The 20,570-nt window shown below is 43.7% G+C and overlaps 1 protein-coding gene across 4 annotated transcripts in view; it reads right to left on the bottom strand.

Annotated features, from left to right (window-relative positions):
* LRIG2 (leucine rich repeats and immunoglobulin like domains 2) overlaps window positions 1-20,570 on the bottom strand; it is a 91,524-nt gene that overhangs the window by 35,697 nt on the left and 35,257 nt on the right. For 2 of the 4 annotated variants that reach the window (XM_081026035.1, XM_081026034.1), the window contains exon 1: window positions 13,485-13,941. The exons of 1 other annotated variant lie outside the window; for it this stretch is intronic. In XM_081026035.1, coding sequence (XP_080882161.1) covers window positions 13,485-13,729 — 245 coding nt within the window. In that variant the 5' untranslated portion in view covers window positions 13,730-13,941. Of the gene's footprint in view, window positions 1-13,484; window positions 13,942-20,570 lie in introns of those variants that run through there. One more of the 4 variants, XM_081026036.1, reaches the window with a different exon arrangement.

Genomic DNA, 20,570 nt, shown 5'->3' on the forward strand with positions numbered 1-20,570 from the left:
TTAGGAATCATCCCTGTTTCCAGCACCTCTATTTGCAGCCTCCGTCCTATGACCACTTCATCAATTAGGGGGAAAAAAGCACAGTTGTTACACCAGCGCATTCTTCCTGTGGTACGAATTTCATTGTCTTTCCAGCATCCTTCCCCATAGCCACCAGAAAAAAAAGAGGGCTCAATCTAGTGGGGACTCTCCTTTAGCCGCACCTAATGTTGAGTGTAAGGAAAGTAAGCCAGCCCTTCACATCTTTCATCTCCCCCATTTTAGACAATCAATGTTTTAACTGCCCATTCCAATTCTCTTTCAAATTAGTACAGCAGGTCCTCAAATTACATCATTTTGTTATAACGTTGATGAGATGCTGTAGACCAGGGGTGTCCAAACGTTTTTCAACGGTTTTCACCAAGGGCCATATGCGGTAAAATACACAAACAGCCGGGCCACTCACTCGAGGTGAAGTATGTATTGCCTCACCTGGTTTATTTAACTAAATATATTTTCGGAATTTGCTTCGGGCCAATTAACAATGGATCATGGGCTGCAGTTGGCCCGCGGGGCCGCAGTCTGGACAACCCTGCTGTAGACACTCGTTCACATCAATTAGCCTATAGTAAAACTGGTTTCATTATACGTCACTCCACCAAGTTCCAAGAACCTTTTGATGGCGTTAAGTGAGGACTTACTGCATGTATTCTGAGGAGGATAGCTCTGCCCACTGTTGGGCATTATGGGCTATAAATGTATTCCTTGGTCTGCAGGAATGATGGCCAGCCATCCGAACTGGTACAATTACTTCTGTTCCGGTTCTTCTGCAGCACTCTGAGCATTTGCATCTACCATCCGATAAGCAAAGCCCAGTCCACAGTCAGCGTCCATTCCTGTCAAGACCCGTTTGTAGCCCCCCCCCCAGGGTTACCAGCATCAGTGTCACTTGCCAGCTCTGCTCGGGAAACAGAGGGAATAGACGCTGCCCACCAGGGAATCTGCCACATGGCCACCTGTGGCCTCCGTCTCTTCTGCTGGCAGACACAGCAGATCTCACTGGCATTCTGAGCCTCAGGGGGTGCAACAGGAACGTCAGGTCTGCACAGCTGCAGTGCCCCCAGATCCACTCATCATACGCACCCCGTGGCCACCTCAAGCAAGCACACAGGGACATCTGCTTGTTGACTCCAAACACCTTCCGAACCTGGAAGGGGGTTCTTCTGATGGCATCAACATGTCCTACTCTATGCACCCCTCAACATCGCAGTGATTTCCACAGGGCTGTCTGTGCATCTCTCCTAGGCCAGGTTCCCACTGCTCCTCTGCCTGACCATCGGCCAGGCCAGTGGCCACGGCCCAGGAGTCAGTAAAAGCCAGACAGGAGCTTTTATCAACCACGATTCAATTCTTCCATTACTGCTAGGAAAACAGCATGAGATTCAGCCCACCACGCTAATTTGTCTTTACCTTCCTCAATCAGAGTGGTGGCCTTGCAAGTAGGACGTTGTCCATTCATCTTGGAACTGCCATCCACAAACCAAGCAGCTCCTTGTTGGTCATTTATGAACTGTTTATAGGACGCTGCCCAAGTGACAATAGAATCCAGCACCTCCTCACACAGTTCCAGTCAGTGCTAGGGGAAAAGAGCCTCTTTGCTCGTGAGCGTACGTCCTCCTGGCATTCGCCAGGCAGCAAGATCCTGTATAAACCACTTCCATTTTATTATGGACTCTTCTGGGCACTGCCCTCCCTATTGGAGTGCTTATCCGAAATTACACAAGACAGCACAGTGTTTCAGGTTTCAGGATTACTTTTATGGCTTTTAGTCATCGTGGCAGTTTTGATTCCTGCCCAATCGCAAGCCAGCAGTTGCCCTTCAAATGGAAATTCTCTTGTCCAAAGTTCGAGCAGTCGTTGCTGGGAGGCACTCACAGCACGACAGGTTGTCACAAAGAATCTGTCCCTGCCAGCACTCCGGCTCCTAGTCTGCACTGTGACTGAGCAATCTTACTGGTTCCGTTTAGCATGTCCAATTAGCATTGCTCGAAGGGTGCATTTACTTGCCTTCTGTTTTACAATTCTTGGTAGAGGAAACATTCATTCCCCAGTCAGATACAATGTCTATCTCCATTATGCAACCAGATAAAAGCCTGTTCAGACATACCAATTCTCCTGCAATCCTTACATTCCTAACTGTAACCTCCATTAGGACTTTACTAAGAGGTATTGGTTTTACAATATTAGTTAGGGAAGGTGTTCCCCAGCCAGACCTAACGTCCATGTCCGTAAAATATTCTGATAAAGGACATACAACTTCTTCACATAAAGCCTGTCTGAACATTCCAACTTTCATAATCTTATCAACCCTTGTGTATGTTTTTATGGTCTCTCAATTGCATCATAGCTTTACCAATGGATTTGGTGCCACAGTGCAAGAGGCTCCTATACCAAGCAATCCTGGAAGTTCTCTTCTCCGACTCCTGACCATTTCACCCACTGTAAGGCTTTGGACACTCCCCCCAACCTACCCCTGGCAGGGGTTGAGCCAAGGGACCCTGGCCCTTTCGTCAATTTTTATCTCATTCAATCGGCCTAACCAATGCCCCAAGCAATTGCTGCTCAGATTTCTCATTGTAACCTCTGCCTTTGGACTTTAAAATTTCTCCATACTGGAGTAAATAAAGCAGATGGGTCTGAGGTCCTTTAATGTTGGGGAACCAGAAGGTGGTCCCTTTGGCCTGCCCAACCTTAGGTAGAGCTATGTTAAAACTTTTGTTTTAACCCCATCAATGTCTGCTTTATTCATCCCACTTTTTAATAGCAATCTAAAGCTTTCCATTCTGTTGGGTGAGTCCCACGAGTCTTCCCTTCTTCCTGTTTGGCTCCAAATAATATTTGCTTTATTCACTTTATTTTTTATTTTATTTTTTTTAAGATTTTACTGGGGAAGGGCAACAGGACTTTATTGGGGAACAGTGTGTACTACCAGGACTTTTTCTTTTCTCCAAGTCAAGTTGTTGTCCTTTCAATCTTAGTTGTGGAGGGTGCTGTTCAGCTTCAAGTTGTTGTCCTTTCAGTCTTAGTTGAGGAGGGCACAGCTCAGCTCCAGGGCCAGTTGCCTGTTGCTAGTTACAGGGGGTGCAGCCCACCATCCCTTGCGGGACTCGAGGAGTTGAACCGGCAACCTTGTGGTTGAGAGCCCACTGGCCCATGTGGGAATCGAACCGGCAGCCTTCGGAGTTAGGAGCACGGAGCTCCAACCGCCGGAGCCACCGGGCCGGCCCCCCTTTATTTCTTAATAATCATTTAAACCTTTCTGCCTTCTGAAAACCAATCCCTGACTCTTTCCTCTGCTCCTTCTCATTCTCCTGATAATTAACCTAATATTTTCATTAGCATCTATAAGACCCAGGAGGGGAAGCTGAGACAGCAAATACACAAGATTTCCCCAACTATCCCTTGGTTCTGCAGCAGTCAAGTTACATGGGGGTGTCCGTGTAAAAGAGTCCCCATTAAATACAGCATTTACCATGAACTGGGTAACTGGCATATTCAGCAGGTGAATATTATCATAAAGATAATCCCAACCAGGCTTATATACAAAACGTATCATCTGCCTCATTAGAGGTGTCCCACTTGGCATTTATAGGGGGAAATGGCAGTCCCTTTCTCAGGTTCAAAAGATCTTATAGTAGCCATTCGCTCGGGTAAACCTGCTTTGTGTCTGGATCACACATAGCCATCTGTGATTGTTTCATAATGAGGTATAAATCCTGCATCAACCCAAACCTGCTCTTCTCCACTGCAGCCTTTAAAACCAGATACTGCTCCTAAATTAATTACTCTCACCGTCCATTTCAGTAAAGGTTCTTCAAGAAGTTGACGTTACTCATCCACGAAATAAAACAACTCCTTCACACTGCCCTCCCTGGTTTCAAACAGTTTCTTGGTTTTGCCCGTCCCTCATACCGACTACCTTCTCCGTGACCAGAGGTCTTAGAGGCACTTTCTGTAGTCTTTGCTTAACTTTCCCGTGGGGGGCAGCTGAGGCGAGTGGCCAAAGCTCAGACTCACTGAGAAGTGAGCTGGGTCTAGCATCAAGGTCTGACCCAGCATTCTCTTTTAATTTCATTTTAGCTATTACAGATAAAAATAACCAAGGGACTGACCATTTGGCCTTTTTCTTACTAGTTTCTATTTCTTGATGCATCCAGTGAACCAACAAGCTGGGAACTGAATTCCACTGGTAGCTTTTACCTTTGGTAACTGAGAGCAGCACAGCCACTGCTCCAAGCCATGGGTGACCACGTGACCACCAGGAATCAAGGTTCTGCACCCCCCACCCTTGTATCCTTTCTCTTCCCAAACCACATGTTTCCATGAGCCAGAGCCATTCTAGCACATCTCATTTCTACGACACCAAAGGTCTAGGAAAAACTCCCTGTGTTAAAATATTCAATGGCACTTGTTGAAACCCAGTAAGACCTTACCCCTGGTGGTGCAGGTTATCTCTATAGGTACAGGGACCACAGGGGTGAAATTTTTCAGTCGCAGAAAGAGATTGGGCTCACTTCCAAATACTGCATGGGTAAGGGCGACTTTATAACCAAGGAGCAGGGAGGTCAGCCAAGGCCAATGCATGGATAATTACTAAGAAGAAACAACAGGGCTTAGGGGAGTTTTGGCTAAACAGACCTAAGTGAATTCTTACTGAAGAGAGGCCAGCGTGATTAGACAGCACCCGGGGGACGGGGGACGAAACTCAATCAGGTATCAAGCGGGGGGCTTCTCACTAAACCAGCAGGGCTCTGGCTTAAACTGCGTTTTATAAGGAAGAATATAGATAGGCCTAGGAGAACTTTCAGGAGTCTGACTAAACTTTGGTCAAAGAATCTTTGTCAGTACCCTCTTGTTCAAAAAAGAAGAGACGTATTTCTTTCCTCTGAACAGTATCAGTCTATTTTCTCATTCAGTAGCCTCTTGTTCACTAAGGACCAGGTGAGGCGTCTGCTGGGACTTGTTCCTAGAGGCTACGTGCTTGGTGATACCAGCAGTCAGGCATTGAATGAAGGGAGTTTCTATGAAAGTAAAAGAAGTCAAAAGGGAGAAACCCAGTTCTGAGTCCAGAGGGCAGGCAGCTGAGATTTTCAGCCTTGAGTTGGAAGCATGTGTAAATGGTAGCGTGAGAATGCCAGTGGCCACCTAAACACTTTTCCTGGTTGCAGTGTGAGTGTCTGTGGTGCGGGCATCAGGTGTTCGGGAACAGATGAGTGGGCCGTAGCGCAGGAGGCCCAGAAGCTGCCCATACATGACCTGCTGTGGTCATTTGGTTTTTTACGTTTATATCAAGTCAACCAGCGTCAGCTTGCAAGGTTTCAAGAAAAGGGCAGTTATAGTTCTTAGTGATGCCAAGTCAGGAGGACAGGAGAAAAGCTGGAAACTTATTTTGGAGAGTTACAGCCAGATACTGAAGGAAACTAGAATTGAGAACTTGGTAAAAACTGGCAAAACGTGCAAGAACAGACCCCACAGGGTACACTATTGTTTTGCATCGAAACAAACAAAAAATCCTCTCTACAGTCAACCTTTTAATTCTTACTTACAAAATAATTCTGGTCTCCTTCGATCTGTTCCAATTATTTCCATAAGTGCAGCAAGTATAGCGACTGGCCATAAAGGCTCTTTTTGAGTTTACTTTTGGGGAACTTTTCATAAGGAGGCTCAGATGAGACTCTGAGAAGCCTCTCGAGGCTAGGAAGCCAATTTAGGAACCAGCCACCAGACTGGGGAATCCGACACCTCTAGATCTGGGTGAATTCCTCTCTTCTCAAGGTCCCCAACATATCCGGAGGTTCCTGGGCATGTCCGGAAGTGAGCTTCCCTCCTCACCTATAAGGCTGGGAAGCCTGCAGGCCACGTCCCAGGCCCGTTTCTCCAAGAGCAGTGGCTCCATGAGGTCAGTCTTAGTCCCTTAAACTAGAGCCCACGTACATCACTGTCCAGTCAAAACCTGGTAATAACAATACCAATGTTTCCCATGGTGCCCTACTACAAAAACAGATTCTTTCTGAACTTATGCAAAATAACTATCTTATCATAAAAATCAGAATGCATCCTCACTAAGAGTTTCTGAATTCTGAAGGGGTCAGTTAGGGAGAAAAAGTAATTATTTCGTATTAGTTTGCAAAGGTATAATTAACCAGATTGTTGTTCGCTATCGATAGCTTATGAGAACAGCAAAAAGGATTCTTTAAATCTGGAAAACAACACATTAAAAAACCAGCGATATTTCAAACGAAGAGTCATAAAAAATTATAATCAACCTCAGCAGTTCATTCAGTCCCATGTAATTAACTCTTGTTCTGCTTGATCCTGGGTTAACAGTTTTATGAATCCATCAGCTTCTTCATTAGTTCTGGAAATTCCTACGCAGCCCAGGGGCATGGTCTTAAAGTTATTCAACTGATGCCAGCGTGCGGCATTCTTGCCTGTAGCTGATTGTAAATGCTTTCAGAAGAATGAGAGTAAAACAAAAACTTGTCTGTGAATGAAAAGGCTTAAAATGGCTATGGTTAAAGTTCTGATGAGAGTTCATTTGATAAGGAAATTCGTTATTTCTATGGCATACAGAATGTGACGTAAGAACTAGACAAGGGTACTGAGGAATTCCTATGCACGTCATACATTCCTGGACACCTGTATTAGTAGCATCCATCTATCTATACATACATAACCTAAGAAGGTCTGCCATCATTTCTTATCTGACAATGCTTCCCAGGTAATTTAACATACCAAATAAACGTGATTAGTGTAACATCTCTTTTTCACAAGGTGAGAGACAAATCTGTTGAGATTTTCCAGGGCCCTCTGGAAAATCTCAATGTCAGTTTGAGGTCAGAAAGACTCCGTTTAGAATTTGATTTTGTGAAGCTGTCAAAAATATCAAACACTTGGCTAAAGAAGATCACAGGTCACTGTGAAACAACACTTAAGTTATTCATTTAAACAACGTGACAAAATATTTCTAAGGCAAATATAAAAAGTTACACAGTTGCAAAAAAAAATTTTAGCTCTTTTAATATTGAGAAAACTGAGTTTTTTTAAGTAATCAAAGACCTGATAAATACAAGATGAAGCACAGAAAATTAGTTTGATGACACAAAATCTGTTTACTGGCAGCCCGGTGGCTCAGGTGGTTGAAGCTCCGTGCTCCTAACTCCGAAGGCTGCCGGTTCAATTCCCACATGGGCCAGTGGGCTCTCACCCACAAGGTTGCTGGTTCAACTCCTCGAGTCCCGCAAGGGATGGTGGGCAGCGCCCCCTGCAACTAAGATTGAACACGGCACCTTGAGCTGAGCTGCCTCCCGGATGGTTCAGTTGGTTGGAGCATGGTTCAGTTGGTTGGAACGTGGGAGCGCATCCTCTCCTCTCAACCACAAGGTTGCCGGTTCGACTCCCACAAGGGATGGTGGGCTGTGCCCCCTGCAACTAGAAACGGCAACTGGACCTGGAGCTGAGCTGCGCCCTCCACAACTAAGACTGAAAGGACAACAACTTGACTTGGAAAAAAAAAATCTGTTTCCTAGGCAGATTATTTAAAACAAAGGAAAACCTTTTTACAATTTCTTAATAAGAGCAAACAAATATTCCAAGAAAACTTTGGCATTCTAGTTTTCATCAATACACTTTTGATTTTAAAGTTTGATTTTTAACTTATAAACAAATCCATTTGATCTTAGCAACTTAACCGCACAAAATTCCTGTTCTATAAATCCACAACCAATTTTCTAATATCCTTTTGGTCTTTGTCCTGTATTTCTCCTTTCTCATTCTGGAACAACCAGTCAGTCTACCTTAAAATAAAATTACTTTTTTCCCCTGAACAAACACACATCCTTCATACCTTGCATACTTTGCATACGAAGTTGTTTCTCTTCATTCTCATGGTTTCTACTAGTTTCATTTATATATATTGATTGTAATTTTTAACTATTAGTAACATTTCTTTTACAGAAAAAACTAGAAAGTAGATAGCTGTGGTCTGCCCTATATCAGTATTCTGTAGATTAGTAAATTTATGAATATACAATTTCACAATTTCTAGAGGCATATGATCCCTCACAGTACAATTTTTCAATGTGGCAAAGCAAAGGACATGTTTACTAATAGATCCAAATATCTTTAGCTTCTCTACACCATATAAAAACAAGATGCCAAAAATATATAAACTTAAACTTAGGTTCAGGAATGAATGTTTCAGCAATTTAATCTGTTGTAGAAATGACCTCGATTTTTATCCTAGGCAGACATAACACCAAACAAAGCTTGCCATCATCTCAAGTTATATTCCTATTAACTATTTTTACAACACATGCATGTTAGGCAGGCATCACAAAAGCAAATACCTAAAAAGGTTAAATACATGGTCTTTGCCTCTTTTTTCTTCTTTTTGTACTGCTGTGCTTGACATACATCAAGCAATTCATTTTTATTGTATATTTTATTCTTAGTTTGGATTTATAGTTTTATAATCTTAAACATCTAGTACAGATAACAAACTTGTCTGACTAGTAAACCTAGGTAGGAAAAAAATTGTGTATCTGTACTATATTTAATGCTGACGATTCTGAAGACATGCTTGTTGTTATTTTACCAACAGCTTGCAAATTAGCTTTATTTATGAAAATCATCCCATATCATGTAAAGTTAAAACATGGGGATAGTTTCTCTATTTCTGAGTTTCAGGAATACTTAATATATAGGAGCACTCGTTTATTTCTATGCCAATTTGAACAGAACTCCTTCAAGGGATTTTATAATTTGGTAATACTACCCTGACGTAGAAAAATATCACATACCTGTTAACATACACATATATACATACATAAAATCCAGACTCCAGTAGAGATCTTAGTTTTCATTCTAAAATTTTAGCTATGAGTTAGTAAAGCATAGCAATACAAACTCACTGATTTATATAAAATAATTAGCTCTTGCCCTTTCTCAACTTTATGTTTATATATATGTGAGTGACCAAGGAAATATCTAGCAGCTGTCTGGATGTCTCCAAAGCCCATCCAACTAACTAAAACATCCAGTCTATTTCCAATTAGTCTTTTTCCTTTCCAGCCTCAAGCAGTTGCTTTTGGGGGTCTCTAAGTCCCTTGACTGCCCCTGTGGAGGGTGACTATGGAGATTGGCATGGAAAAAGGTCTGGCTGGGATGGACAGAGGGATGGAGGAGGAAGAGGTTTGTAGGGGGACACATCAGAGGAGTCAAGGGAACTGGAGTTAAGACTGAAGGTAACAAGAGGAGAAAGGAGGAGCAGAGGCAATGGGAGGGAAGAGGTCTTAGGGGAGCCAGTTTGAGGACATCTCAAGTTTCCCAAAGAAGCCATTGAATTTCCACTTATTCTCAGCAAAGGCCTGCCAACAAGAATAGAAGTAGACGGAGCCAGCGGAGAATATATTCGGCAGGGGTTTAACAAGGGTGTTAGTCAACTGAGAAGTTCCACGATCCAATACAGAAAACTGAGAGGTGCACAGACAGCCAGGAAGAAAGAACTGCCAGTGCAAAGAGTCAGAAAATAATCAAAAAGAGCCAGGACATGATTTTAAAAAGAGCCAGGAAGAAGAGACTTCCAGCCCAGTGTCAGGGAATAATCCCCACTCAAGTAGAAAAGAGCCAGGAAGAAGAGACTTCAGCCCAGCAGTTACCTTTCAAAGAAGCCCAGGCCTCTAACCCAGCTTCTTACAAATAGCAGCTTGGCTAGGACTGCGGGCTTCTTAAAAACAGGGAAACCTAGGACTTTAACTCAGCCTGTGTTTATCCGGGATTCTATCCCATCTTCTGGAGTATACTCAGACTCTTAAGAATCAAAATCTGTCCTTACCAGCGTCCACGGACGTTTGTCCGGAGCAAGGGTTCAGGAGTCGGACTCACCAATGGATCCCCGATCAATCAGTCAGGAGTGAAGATAAAAACTTCAAAGGTACGCACTTAGGGTCCTGGGTGAGAGGTCCGGGGGTCCAATGATGAATCTGATCCTATTGGAGCTGTGGCACCGTAACTGTTAAAAGGAAAAAAGTATTCAATAATACTTAATAAAGCGTGGTAAGGAAGACTGGGGGGTGGGGAACTATCTCAATAGGCATAAATTTTTAAGTGGGGGAAGGAGAGTGGGTTCAACTAGGAATACTGCATGGGTAACTGGGAATTTATAGCTAAGGAGCAGGATGGATGGAGTCAGTGGATGGAAAATACTAAGAGAAAAACATCAGGGATAAGAGGGTTCTGACTAAACAGACCTAATGGGATTCTTGCTGAAAACAGGTCAGCGTGATCAGACATCACCTGGGAGATGGCATAGGTGAGGAACCCAATCATACATCGAGGGTGGGGGCTTCTTGCTAAAACTGCATTTTACAAGAATGTGAACAGACAGTTTAGGACAGGGTTCAGGAGCCTGACTAAACTTTCGTCAAACAAAGATTTTTTTGTCACCTGTTTCTTGCTTTACTTACACACATAATACTTCTGACACCAGATACACGTTGTTGGTTTTATTTTTCTTCCCCACACCAACCATTTCTCCAACACCAGCTGGGTATCCTGCAATTCAATCCAATTCTGACACTAACTGAAGTTAGTGCAGATCTCACTGGGTAAGAACTCAGTCTCACAAGACTGTACCCCACTTCAGACACCAATCACAAGTAGTAGGACCCCATGTGACCCACAAGTTCTGTCCAATTTAGCTACAAATCGGAGGTTCCCATGACCCCCTCCTTAGATTCAATCACCTGCTAGAAGAGCTCGCAGAACTTAGGGAAACACTTACTTACATTGACTGCTTATTACATAATAAATGATATGATAAAGAACAAAGACGAACAGCCATATGAACAGACACATAGGGCGAGATCTGAAATGGTACGGCAAAGGAGCTTCCGTCCCCATGGAGTTGGGGTACACCACCCTTCTGGCACGTAGATGTGTTCACCAACCCAGAAGCTCTCTGAACCCCACACTCAGGATTTTTATAGACTTCATCACATAGGCATGATCAATTATTACCTCAATCTCTAGCCCCTCTCTCCTCCCAGGATGAAGGGGATTAAGATTGGAAGTTCCAAGCTTCTAATCAACAGCAATTGGTCTTTCTGGTGACCAGACCCCATCCTGAAGCTATCCAGGAGCCCCAAAAGTTGCCTCATTAGATCAAAAGACGCTCCTATCACCCAGGAAATTCCAAGGGATTTAGGAGCTCTATGTCAGGAATCAGCGTCAAAGACCAAATATTTGAAAGAAAGATGCTCCTAGCACCCTTATCATCTAGGAAATTACAAGGGTCTCAGCTCTGTGCTGGGAACCAAGAGCAGATACATACACATATATTTCAAAAACCAGGATTAATGAATTTTGTCTACAATCTTTTCAACGATGGCCACGCGTCTTGAGCATTTGAGTTTGAATCACGAATGTTTTAAAGTATTGCGTGTGTTTTAAACACTCAAAATTACGTAAAGAAACCCATGTGCACCTGGTGGTTTTATAGCTGAAGGCAAGTGCTGAAGAATGTTACACTGTCAGTTTAAAATAGCACAACCCCATCTTTTAATACTCTAAGAGTTCTGCTAATAATGTAAGACTTCCATACAATTACGTTTCTACAGCAGAATTGTTCTCCAAGGCATTTCACTCCAATTGAAAATATCAATTTCATGACAGAACATTTAAAATTTTTGAACGTCATTTGGCTTTAGACAATTTGTCATGATTAAACAAAAATCCAACTGAGACGCAAAGTAATGTACCTTACGTACAACGATTTCTAACTATTGTTTACCTACCGCTGGAGAATCTTAAAAAGTAGGCCACACTTATTTCAATTACAGCTAAATAAATAAACTTGTACTGTTTTCCAGGCTGCACCAGATTTATTCTGTCATGGTCAGGTAGCTGTTCCATTCCAATTTCTTAGAAAAAGACAACTTGCTGCATGACACAGATGCTGGACCGGGTTTAATTCAGACTCCGCTGCACACTGATACGGATTTTTAAATTTTGTGTGTAACAAGAGGACCACACCCAGCTACAGGTAGGGGTCTCCAGGAGTTTGTGAGGTGGCTTCCTTTCCTTCTCTTCTAACCTATTCGCAAATGTCTCAACACTTGAACCTCCGCAGCAGACGGGGACCTGCTAGTTGGATTCTAGTCCCGCTGAAAATTCAAGCAGCCTTTCCTATTTTAATTTACACCTCAACCTATTCTTTTGCGTGACAACTCTTTTACTATTATTATTTTTTTTATTATTTATTTTTTAGTGTCAGGTGCACCAGACAAGGTAATCCTTAGCCGTTCATCATTTCTATCCCCCACACTGTGAACCCCCCTCCCCCCCATCCACTCTCCCTCCGACCTCACACTGAGCCACGTGACAACTCTTTTATTTTTTTTTATTTTTTATTTTATTTTTAGTGTCAGGTGCACCAGACAAGGTAATCCTTAGCCGTTCATCATTTCTATCCCCCACACTGTGAACCCCCCTCCCCCCCATCCACTCTCCCTCCGACCTCACACTGAGCCACGTGACAACTCTTTTATTTTTTTTTATTTTTTATTTTATTTTTAGTGTCAGGTGCACCAGACAAGGTAATCCTTAGACGTTCATCATTTCTATCCCCCACACTGTGAACCCCCCTCCCCCCTCCACTCTCCCTCCGACCTCGCACCGAGCCACGTGACAACTCTTAGAGACGGCTCCATCAGAAGGCTGCCAATTAACAAACGAATTGTTCAGCGAGCGGCAGAGACGTAACTGTGGGTGAGTGGTGATCAAGTCCCGTAATTGCAGCGGTGAATGCCTCCTGTTGCTGCTGAGGCCACCCGGCCGGCTCGGGTGAAGGAGCTCCCCAGGTGCCCCTGTCCAGCACCGCCCGGTCAAAACGAGCACCCGCGCGGTGCACCCCATCACTGCCGCGGCTTCTCGCACCTCCACAAACAGGGCTCATTGGTCGGTGCTTCGCCCCCAGAAACAGGCGCGGACCACAACCGCCGCACCACGTGCCGTGGGGAAGCCGACTCCTCGCCCTCCTCACCGAGGATCCTCAGTGAGAACCAGAGCGCCGCTCACTATTCCTTCGCGGCGGTACCGGATCGCCCCTAACCCCGTCGAGAACAAAACCTGACGCACAACAAACGAGCCGAAACGCGAACGGGGGACAAAGGCAGTGCACGTGTCGTCGGCGACCGTGGCTACGAAACCCCCGCGCCCGGGGACCAGGCACCGACCGGGCAGCAGCTCCCACACCCCGAGTCCGCGCGGCTGCCCGGGGCCCCGCGCCCGTCCCAGGGCCGCTGCCCCGCGCCTCCCCAGCCCAGGCTGCACGGACTCCGGGCCGCGAGGCAGCCGCCTGGTGTCCCCACAAGCTCCGGGACCTTCCCTCCAGGTTTTCCGGCCGCCCCCACGCGCCCGCCCCCACCGCCCGCAGCCCCACTCACAGGCTGGCGAGGTCGGCAGGCAGCGGGCCAGACAGCGCCCCCCAGCCCGGCGCCGGAAGCTTCCTGCGACTGCAGTCCAGCAGAGGGGTGCGGCAGGAGCAGGGCGCGGGGCAGAGGCCTGCCCGGGCCGCCGCCGGCAGCAGCAGCAGCAGGAAGGCCTGCGCCACGAACAGCAGCCGGGAAAGTGGTCCCGACCCACACTCCCGCAGCGGCTCCTCCCGGACGCCTCGAGGCGCCGGCGCCATTTTCACCCCCGACCTGGAGCCAGCCGAGAAGAGCCGCCAGATAGAAGAGGTGGCTCAGCGGAGGCGTTGGGCGGCTGTGCGACCACCGCAAGCCCCGGCGGTGGCCTGTGCCCTCCAAAGGCAGCAGAGGGGCGGACACTGCACAGCAGTGGGGGCGGCGGCCGAGCGTACACCGCTGAAGCTCCACAGAAAACGCTCGTCCGCCCCGCCCCACCACGTAACGTCTTCACGCACAGAAGCCAACCAATCGGTGCCACAGGACGCGACCGCGTCGGGGGCGGGACTCCGTGGGGGGCGGGGCCGGAGACAGCAAGTTCCGTAAAGGCGGAGTTTAAGGTGTCCTGCACTTTCGTGTACCCCTCTGGGGCTCTATCCCCGTTCTTCCACTGGAGGGCGCAGTGGCTCCTTAAGAGGGAGTAAGGACCGAAGCGCTGCCAGTCCGAGGTCCCGACTTGGGGTCTATCAACTATAGTAAGAGGAAAGGATCTTTTATCTTTGGGCTCCAAGAAAAGGCAATGGCAGACCAGCTACCTTCCAAGCCGCAGCCACAAAAGCGGCGCGGGAGCTTCCTTCTGGCTCGTCGGCCTCCGGAGCCGAGCTTGGGCCTGCTCTGCCCTCTCCTGCTTGCCAGCAGTTGGTGCAGTCCTGCAAGTGGGCGGCGACTCCCACGCCGCTAACCGGAAGCACGTTATCACCATCAGGTGATGGACGCGTCAAGTCCTAAGGGCAGAAGCTTGGGTTATGCATCCGTGTACTTCCAGCTTCTGTTCTAGCTTGGAATTCAGTAAATGTTGGTGGGACAGCTCCTGCAAGTCACGTCTCCAAGCAAAATACTCCTTTCCTCTGTTTTGCAGAATGCTGTCCTTTTACGTTCAGTCTCAGAAAAGCTAAAGGAACCTGTAGATAAAAGAGTGTTGGAACAGCCCCCAAAGTGAAGGCTGGGTGTGAGGATATTTTTTATTTATCCTGAAGAAGAGGCTATGGAAAACCTACTAGAAACAGTGATGTCTAGCCACCTTAAGCTCACGCAGTCATGTATATATATATATCCAAGATTATGAATAAGAGTGAATAATAGTGATGATGCACTTATATGTAGAGCTTTTATACTTTTAAAGAGCCTGTGCATGTTACCTTGCTTGGTCGCTAAATGACTGTGGAATTGGCAAGACTGCTTTTGCTGATGAGGACACAAGCCCCGAAAGGTCAAACCAAGTGGCCCAAAGACAGAGGCAGGCTGGCATTACTATCTATGAGTGTTCTGACTCTTATACATTGAAAACCTGAGCAGGTTAAAAAGAAGGCTAATGCCTAGGTCACGGGGCTGTCCTAGAGAGTCACTGAAATCAATCTTTCCAGGGCAGGTTTGGAGTCACAATTATGCTTGTAAAAACCTGGTTGCTTACTAACAATTGTCACCCCAATAAATTTTTTAAAAACACCTGTTTTCTAATATTGAAATATTTCTTGGACTCAAGGATATACCCAATGTTCTAATCCAAACCAAACGTTGAAAGCCAAGATAGCAGAGTGAAACTTACTTTTAGCCTCCATTGCCGGGTTGTTGGGCATGCGTGACCTCCACTAAGAAAGGGCACAGGCAAGAGCCCCACAAAAATACAGGGCACCTTAGTACCTCTCTGCATTATAGTTTCAGAGCCTCCTTCTAGTCTCATTAAAATATTCTCCTGTGTCCTCCCCAGTAAGTGCTGCAGGTCACACCTCCCAGCTCTTAATTCATCGTGCACATTATTTTTTACCATTCTGTTAGTACTTGTATATCTTTATATTCCCCATATGTGCTAGCAGAGTACCTGGCACATAATACACACTCGATAAATGTTTGATAAACGAACATATGAGATGATCTTACACTCTATACAGTTCCCTAAATATTTTTTAAAACTTTATTATGAAAAATGTCAATACACACACAAATAAACGAATCGTGGAATAAGCCCCAATATATCCAACTAGATTTAGCAAATACATGTTTTTAATGGAGTTTAGTGATCCATTTCTCATTAACAATGGAATAAAGAGTTTGTTTGTTTTGTTGGGGAATATTGGGGAACAGTGTGTCTTTCCAGTGCCCATCAGCTCCAACTCAAGCCATTGTCCTTCAATCTAGCTGTGGAGAGCACAGCTCAGCTCCAAGTCCAGTCACTGTTTTCAACCTTAGTTGCAGGGGGCGTAGCCCACCATCCCATGAGGGAATTGAACCAGCAACCTTGTTAAGAGCTCGCATTCTAACCAGCTGAGCCATCCAGCAACCCCTCGGCAGCTCAGTGGCAGTTGGTCTTCAGTCTAGCTGAGAAGGGTGCAGCTCACTCGCCCATGTGGGAATCGAACCGGCAACCTTGTTATTAAAGAGCTTGTGCTCTAAGCAACTGAGCCATCTGGCCGCCCCTGTTGCTAACCTATTTTGATATCAGAGGGATTATTCATTATGAATTTGTACCAACTACACAAACAGTTAACCAAGTTTACTATTTGGAAGTACTGAAAATCCTGCATGAAAAAGTTAGACCACCTGAACTTTTCGCCAGCAATTCATGGCTCTTGTATCACGACAATGCACTAGCTCACATGACACTGCGTGTGAGGGAGTTTTTAGCCAGTAAACAAAAAAAGTGTATTGAAACACCCTCAATACTCACCTGATCTGGCCCCCAATGACTTCTTCCTTTACCGAAGATAAAGGAAATATTGAAAGGATGACATTTTGATGACATTCAGGACATCGATAGTAATACAACGACCGCCCTGATGGACATTCCAGAAAAAGTTCCAAAATTGCTTCAATTTGAAGGGTAGACTAGGCGCTGGCATCAGTGCATAGCTTCCCAAGGGGAGTACTTTGAAAGTGACTGTAGTGATATTCAGCAATGAGGTATGTAGCCCTTTTTCTACGAAGAGTTCATGAACTTAATTGTCTGACCACATGGGCGTGTATATGATGCCAAAAAAATGTATACACATTTTAAGAGAGGAAAAAACTGTATTAAAATTGAAATACTCAATATATACCGATAACAAAAGATGAATACAAGTCACATTTGACTTCTGCAATTACAAGAGGTGCTCCAAGTGGTTACCATCTGGGTAATTTTAATACAGTTTTTTCCTTTCTTTAAATGTGTATACATTTTTTGGCACCCTCTGTATGTATATATCATATAAATATATATTTTTTTCATATACTCAAAGAGTCATATGGTTTTTTCAACACACATATATACTATATGATACATAATATAGATCACATATGTCATATGAGATATATATGTAAATATCTACTCTGAGATATATCACGTATGTATGTAAAACATAATATTCCAGCCATATTCATTATAAAAACTCTTGCCAACTTAGAAAACAATGAACTTCCTTGAGCTGATAAAGGGTATTTACCAAAACCTGCAGCAAACTTCATACTTAATAGTGAAACATTAAAAATATTCATTTAACTTAGGATCAAGAAAGTAATGCCTCCTACTGTTTATATAACACTGTATCAGAGGTCATAACCAGAGCAGCAAAAGGTCCCAACCAGGGCAAGCAAAGACATTAAAGATATGAGGATTTTTTTTTAATACAGAGGTGGTTTTTTTCATTTTAAGATATGCCATATTTAAATACAAGATCACCATTTGTAAGAGTGCATACCAAACTGGTCTTTAAAGAGTAAAAGATTTTAAAGGAAGAAACAAAACTACCCTCACTCACATGGGATATGATTATCTGAAGAAAAAATCCAAAAGAATCTTCAAGTAAATGATTGGAAATGAGTAAAAAGGTTCAACATACTAAAATCAATATTATTCTAATGAATCAGCAATTATAAAATATAATTTTTTAAAGACAGCAATGAGGTGCTATCAAGAAATACAGTGAATGTTTCAATTTAAAAAATGTATTACAGTAAAAGACACATTACCATTAATCCCCCTTAAAATACTCTCCCTCACTTTGAAAATACTTATCCCATCATTCTTGCCACTTTCTCAAGCAGTTCTGGAAGTCCTCTATTGTGAGTGTCTTTAGTTGTGCTGTCATGGCTGCCTTGATGTCCTGAATTGATTCAAAATGTTTGCCTTTCATGGTCATTTTGACTTTGGGGAAGAGCCAGAAGTCACATGGTGCCAGATCCGGTGAATAAGATGAATGAGGACACACTGTAATTTTTTTCTTTAAACAGTTCTGGAGTTTTGTTTTGTTTTTTTCCCCCTCTTCTTCTGCCTTCCCCCTCCTCCGCCCCACGCCAGTTCAAGCCGTTGTTTCTCAGTCTAGTTGTGTAGGACACAGCTCCCTGGCACATGCTGGTGTTATGAGCCTTGCGTTCCCCCGGCTGAGGCAGTCGGTCGTGGTCCTTGGTCGGCCATCCACAGCAGTTCACGGCAGCTCTCGCCGGCTGCCAGTCATTCACACTGGCCACCGGCTGCTCATGGCAGCACACAGCAGCCCACATCAACCTCCAGCTGCTCACAGCCACCCAGCTCCAGGGAGAGCCATTGTTCACAATCTTAGCTGTAGAGGGCGCAGCTCACTGGCCCATGTGGAAATTGAACCGGCGACCTTGGCCCAACCACCTGAGCCACCGGGCTGGCCTGCACACTGTAATGTTTTTATTTGACAGAAATTGCCATACCAGAAGCAATGTGACACAGAGCCTTTCTGTTGTGATCACAAACTATGGGGAATGCTGCTACCAAGTGCCATCCAACGGAAAGGCAGGGATCTTCAATACAGGAAGTGGCAGGTCAAACCTTAGTAACAGTATGTGGCAAGTTTCAACTTGTTCCGTGCAGTCAGTCAGGTGTGAGCTATAGTTGAGAAATGTATTTTAAAATGTGCTGTAAATCATCCTCCATCATGACAACGCTCTATGTCACACATTGCTTCTGGTACATGGCAATTTCTGTCAAATAAAAACATTATGGTGCGTCCTCATTCACCTTATTCGCCGGATCTGGCACCAAGTGACTTCTGGCTCTTCCCCAAAGTCAAAATGGCCATGAAAGGTAAACATTTTGAATCAATTCAGGACATTGAGGCAGGCACGACAGTGCACCTAAAGACATTCACAAAAGAAGACTTCCAGAACTGTTTAAGAAAGTGACAAGAGCGATGGGATAAGTGTGTTCGCAGCAAGGGGGAGTATTTTAAGAAGGGATTAATGTCAATGTGTCTTTTACTGTAATACATTTTTTAAATTTAAACATTCACTATATTGTTTGATCACATCTCGTGTGCAACAGCAATAAAATCTAAAAGATACTTAGATAAAACAAAGAAGTGCAAGAGAAAAATTACATGGAGAACATTATAAAACGTTATTAAAAAGTATTTTTAAAAAAAGACCTAAGCGGATGGAGAGTTATACTATGCTTTTAGACTGAAAGAATCATTATTATATTATTATTAAAGATGTTAACTCTCCGTGTTGGTTTGTAGATTTAATGCAATCCCAATAAAAATCCTAAACGTACATGGTAGTGTAAGAGGAAAATAATAGCAAAGATACTCTTGGGGGAAAAATGCAGAACTTGATTTACCAGCTGTCAAGGTAGGTTTTAGGTTTTGAAAGCTATAGCAATTAAACAGGATAGTATTGCCTCAGGGAAAGTTAAATAGACTTTTGGTACACATCAGAGACGTCACTGGATATTTGATTTATGACACAGCTGGAACTTCAGATCGGGGAGAAAGTACAGGCTGAGATCATTAGATAATCATATGGAAAAAAATAAAACTGGATACTTTCTCACACCACATTCAAAAATCAATTCAAGACCAAAAATGAAAGGCAAAACTATGAAGCTTTTATTATTTTTTTGTATTTTTCAATTACAGTTAGCATACAACATTATATAAGTTTCAGGTGTACAGCATAGTGGTTAGACATTTATATAACTTACAAAGTGATCCCCTCGATAAGTCTAGTACCCACCTGGCACCATACATAGTTATTATATTATTACTGACTATATTCCCTGTGCTGTATTTTATATTGCTGTGACTATTCGTAACTGCAAAAAAAAACCATGAAGCTTTTAGAAGAGAATAGTAAAGGCTGTCTTCTTCACTTGGAGTAGAAAAGCATATCTTAAAATGGAAAAAAAAATCATTAATCATAAAAGAAGAAAATGATAAGCTTGAATACATTAGAATAAATTTTCATTCACAAAAGACACCATAAAAAGACATTTGTAACATACATAACAAAGTATCCAGAATTTGCAAAGAATTCCTACAAATCAATGAGCTAAAAGCAAACAACCCAAAAGAAAAATGGGTGTAACATTTTAACATGCACTTCAAATGAAGGGGAAAAAAAACAATACAGATAGCCAAAAAGCATATGAAACACTGCTCGATTTCAATATTTGTCAGGGAAATGGAATATTAAAAGCACAATGAAATACCACTACCCATGTGAGATTGACCAAAACTATAAAGCCTAACAATCCCATGTGTTGGTAAGAAAGTGGAGCAATGAACTGTCTCACCAAAGGCTAGTGGGAATGGGAGTTAGGTAACCACTTTGGAAAGCAGCATGGCATTACCTAACAAAGCTGAAGATGTACATGTGTCAGGATCCAGCAATCCCATGCTTAGGTATATACCTTAGAGATAAACATGCTGATGTACCTGGAAACATGTACCAAGATGTTGATAGCAACATTATAGTAATTGCCCCAAACTGGAAGCAATCCAAACACAAGCCAAAATTCCAAATGATAAAAGAGGGCATACTATATTAGTCTTTTCACGTAAAGCTTAAAAACAGGGGAAATTTTATTTAGACGTAGACCCTGGCAGAAAAACTATTTAAAAA

Source organism: Rhinolophus hipposideros, assembly GCF_964194185.1.
Source record: "Rhinolophus hipposideros genome assembly, chromosome: 19".
NCBI lineage: Eukaryota > Metazoa > Chordata > Mammalia > Chiroptera > Rhinolophidae > Rhinolophus > Rhinolophus hipposideros.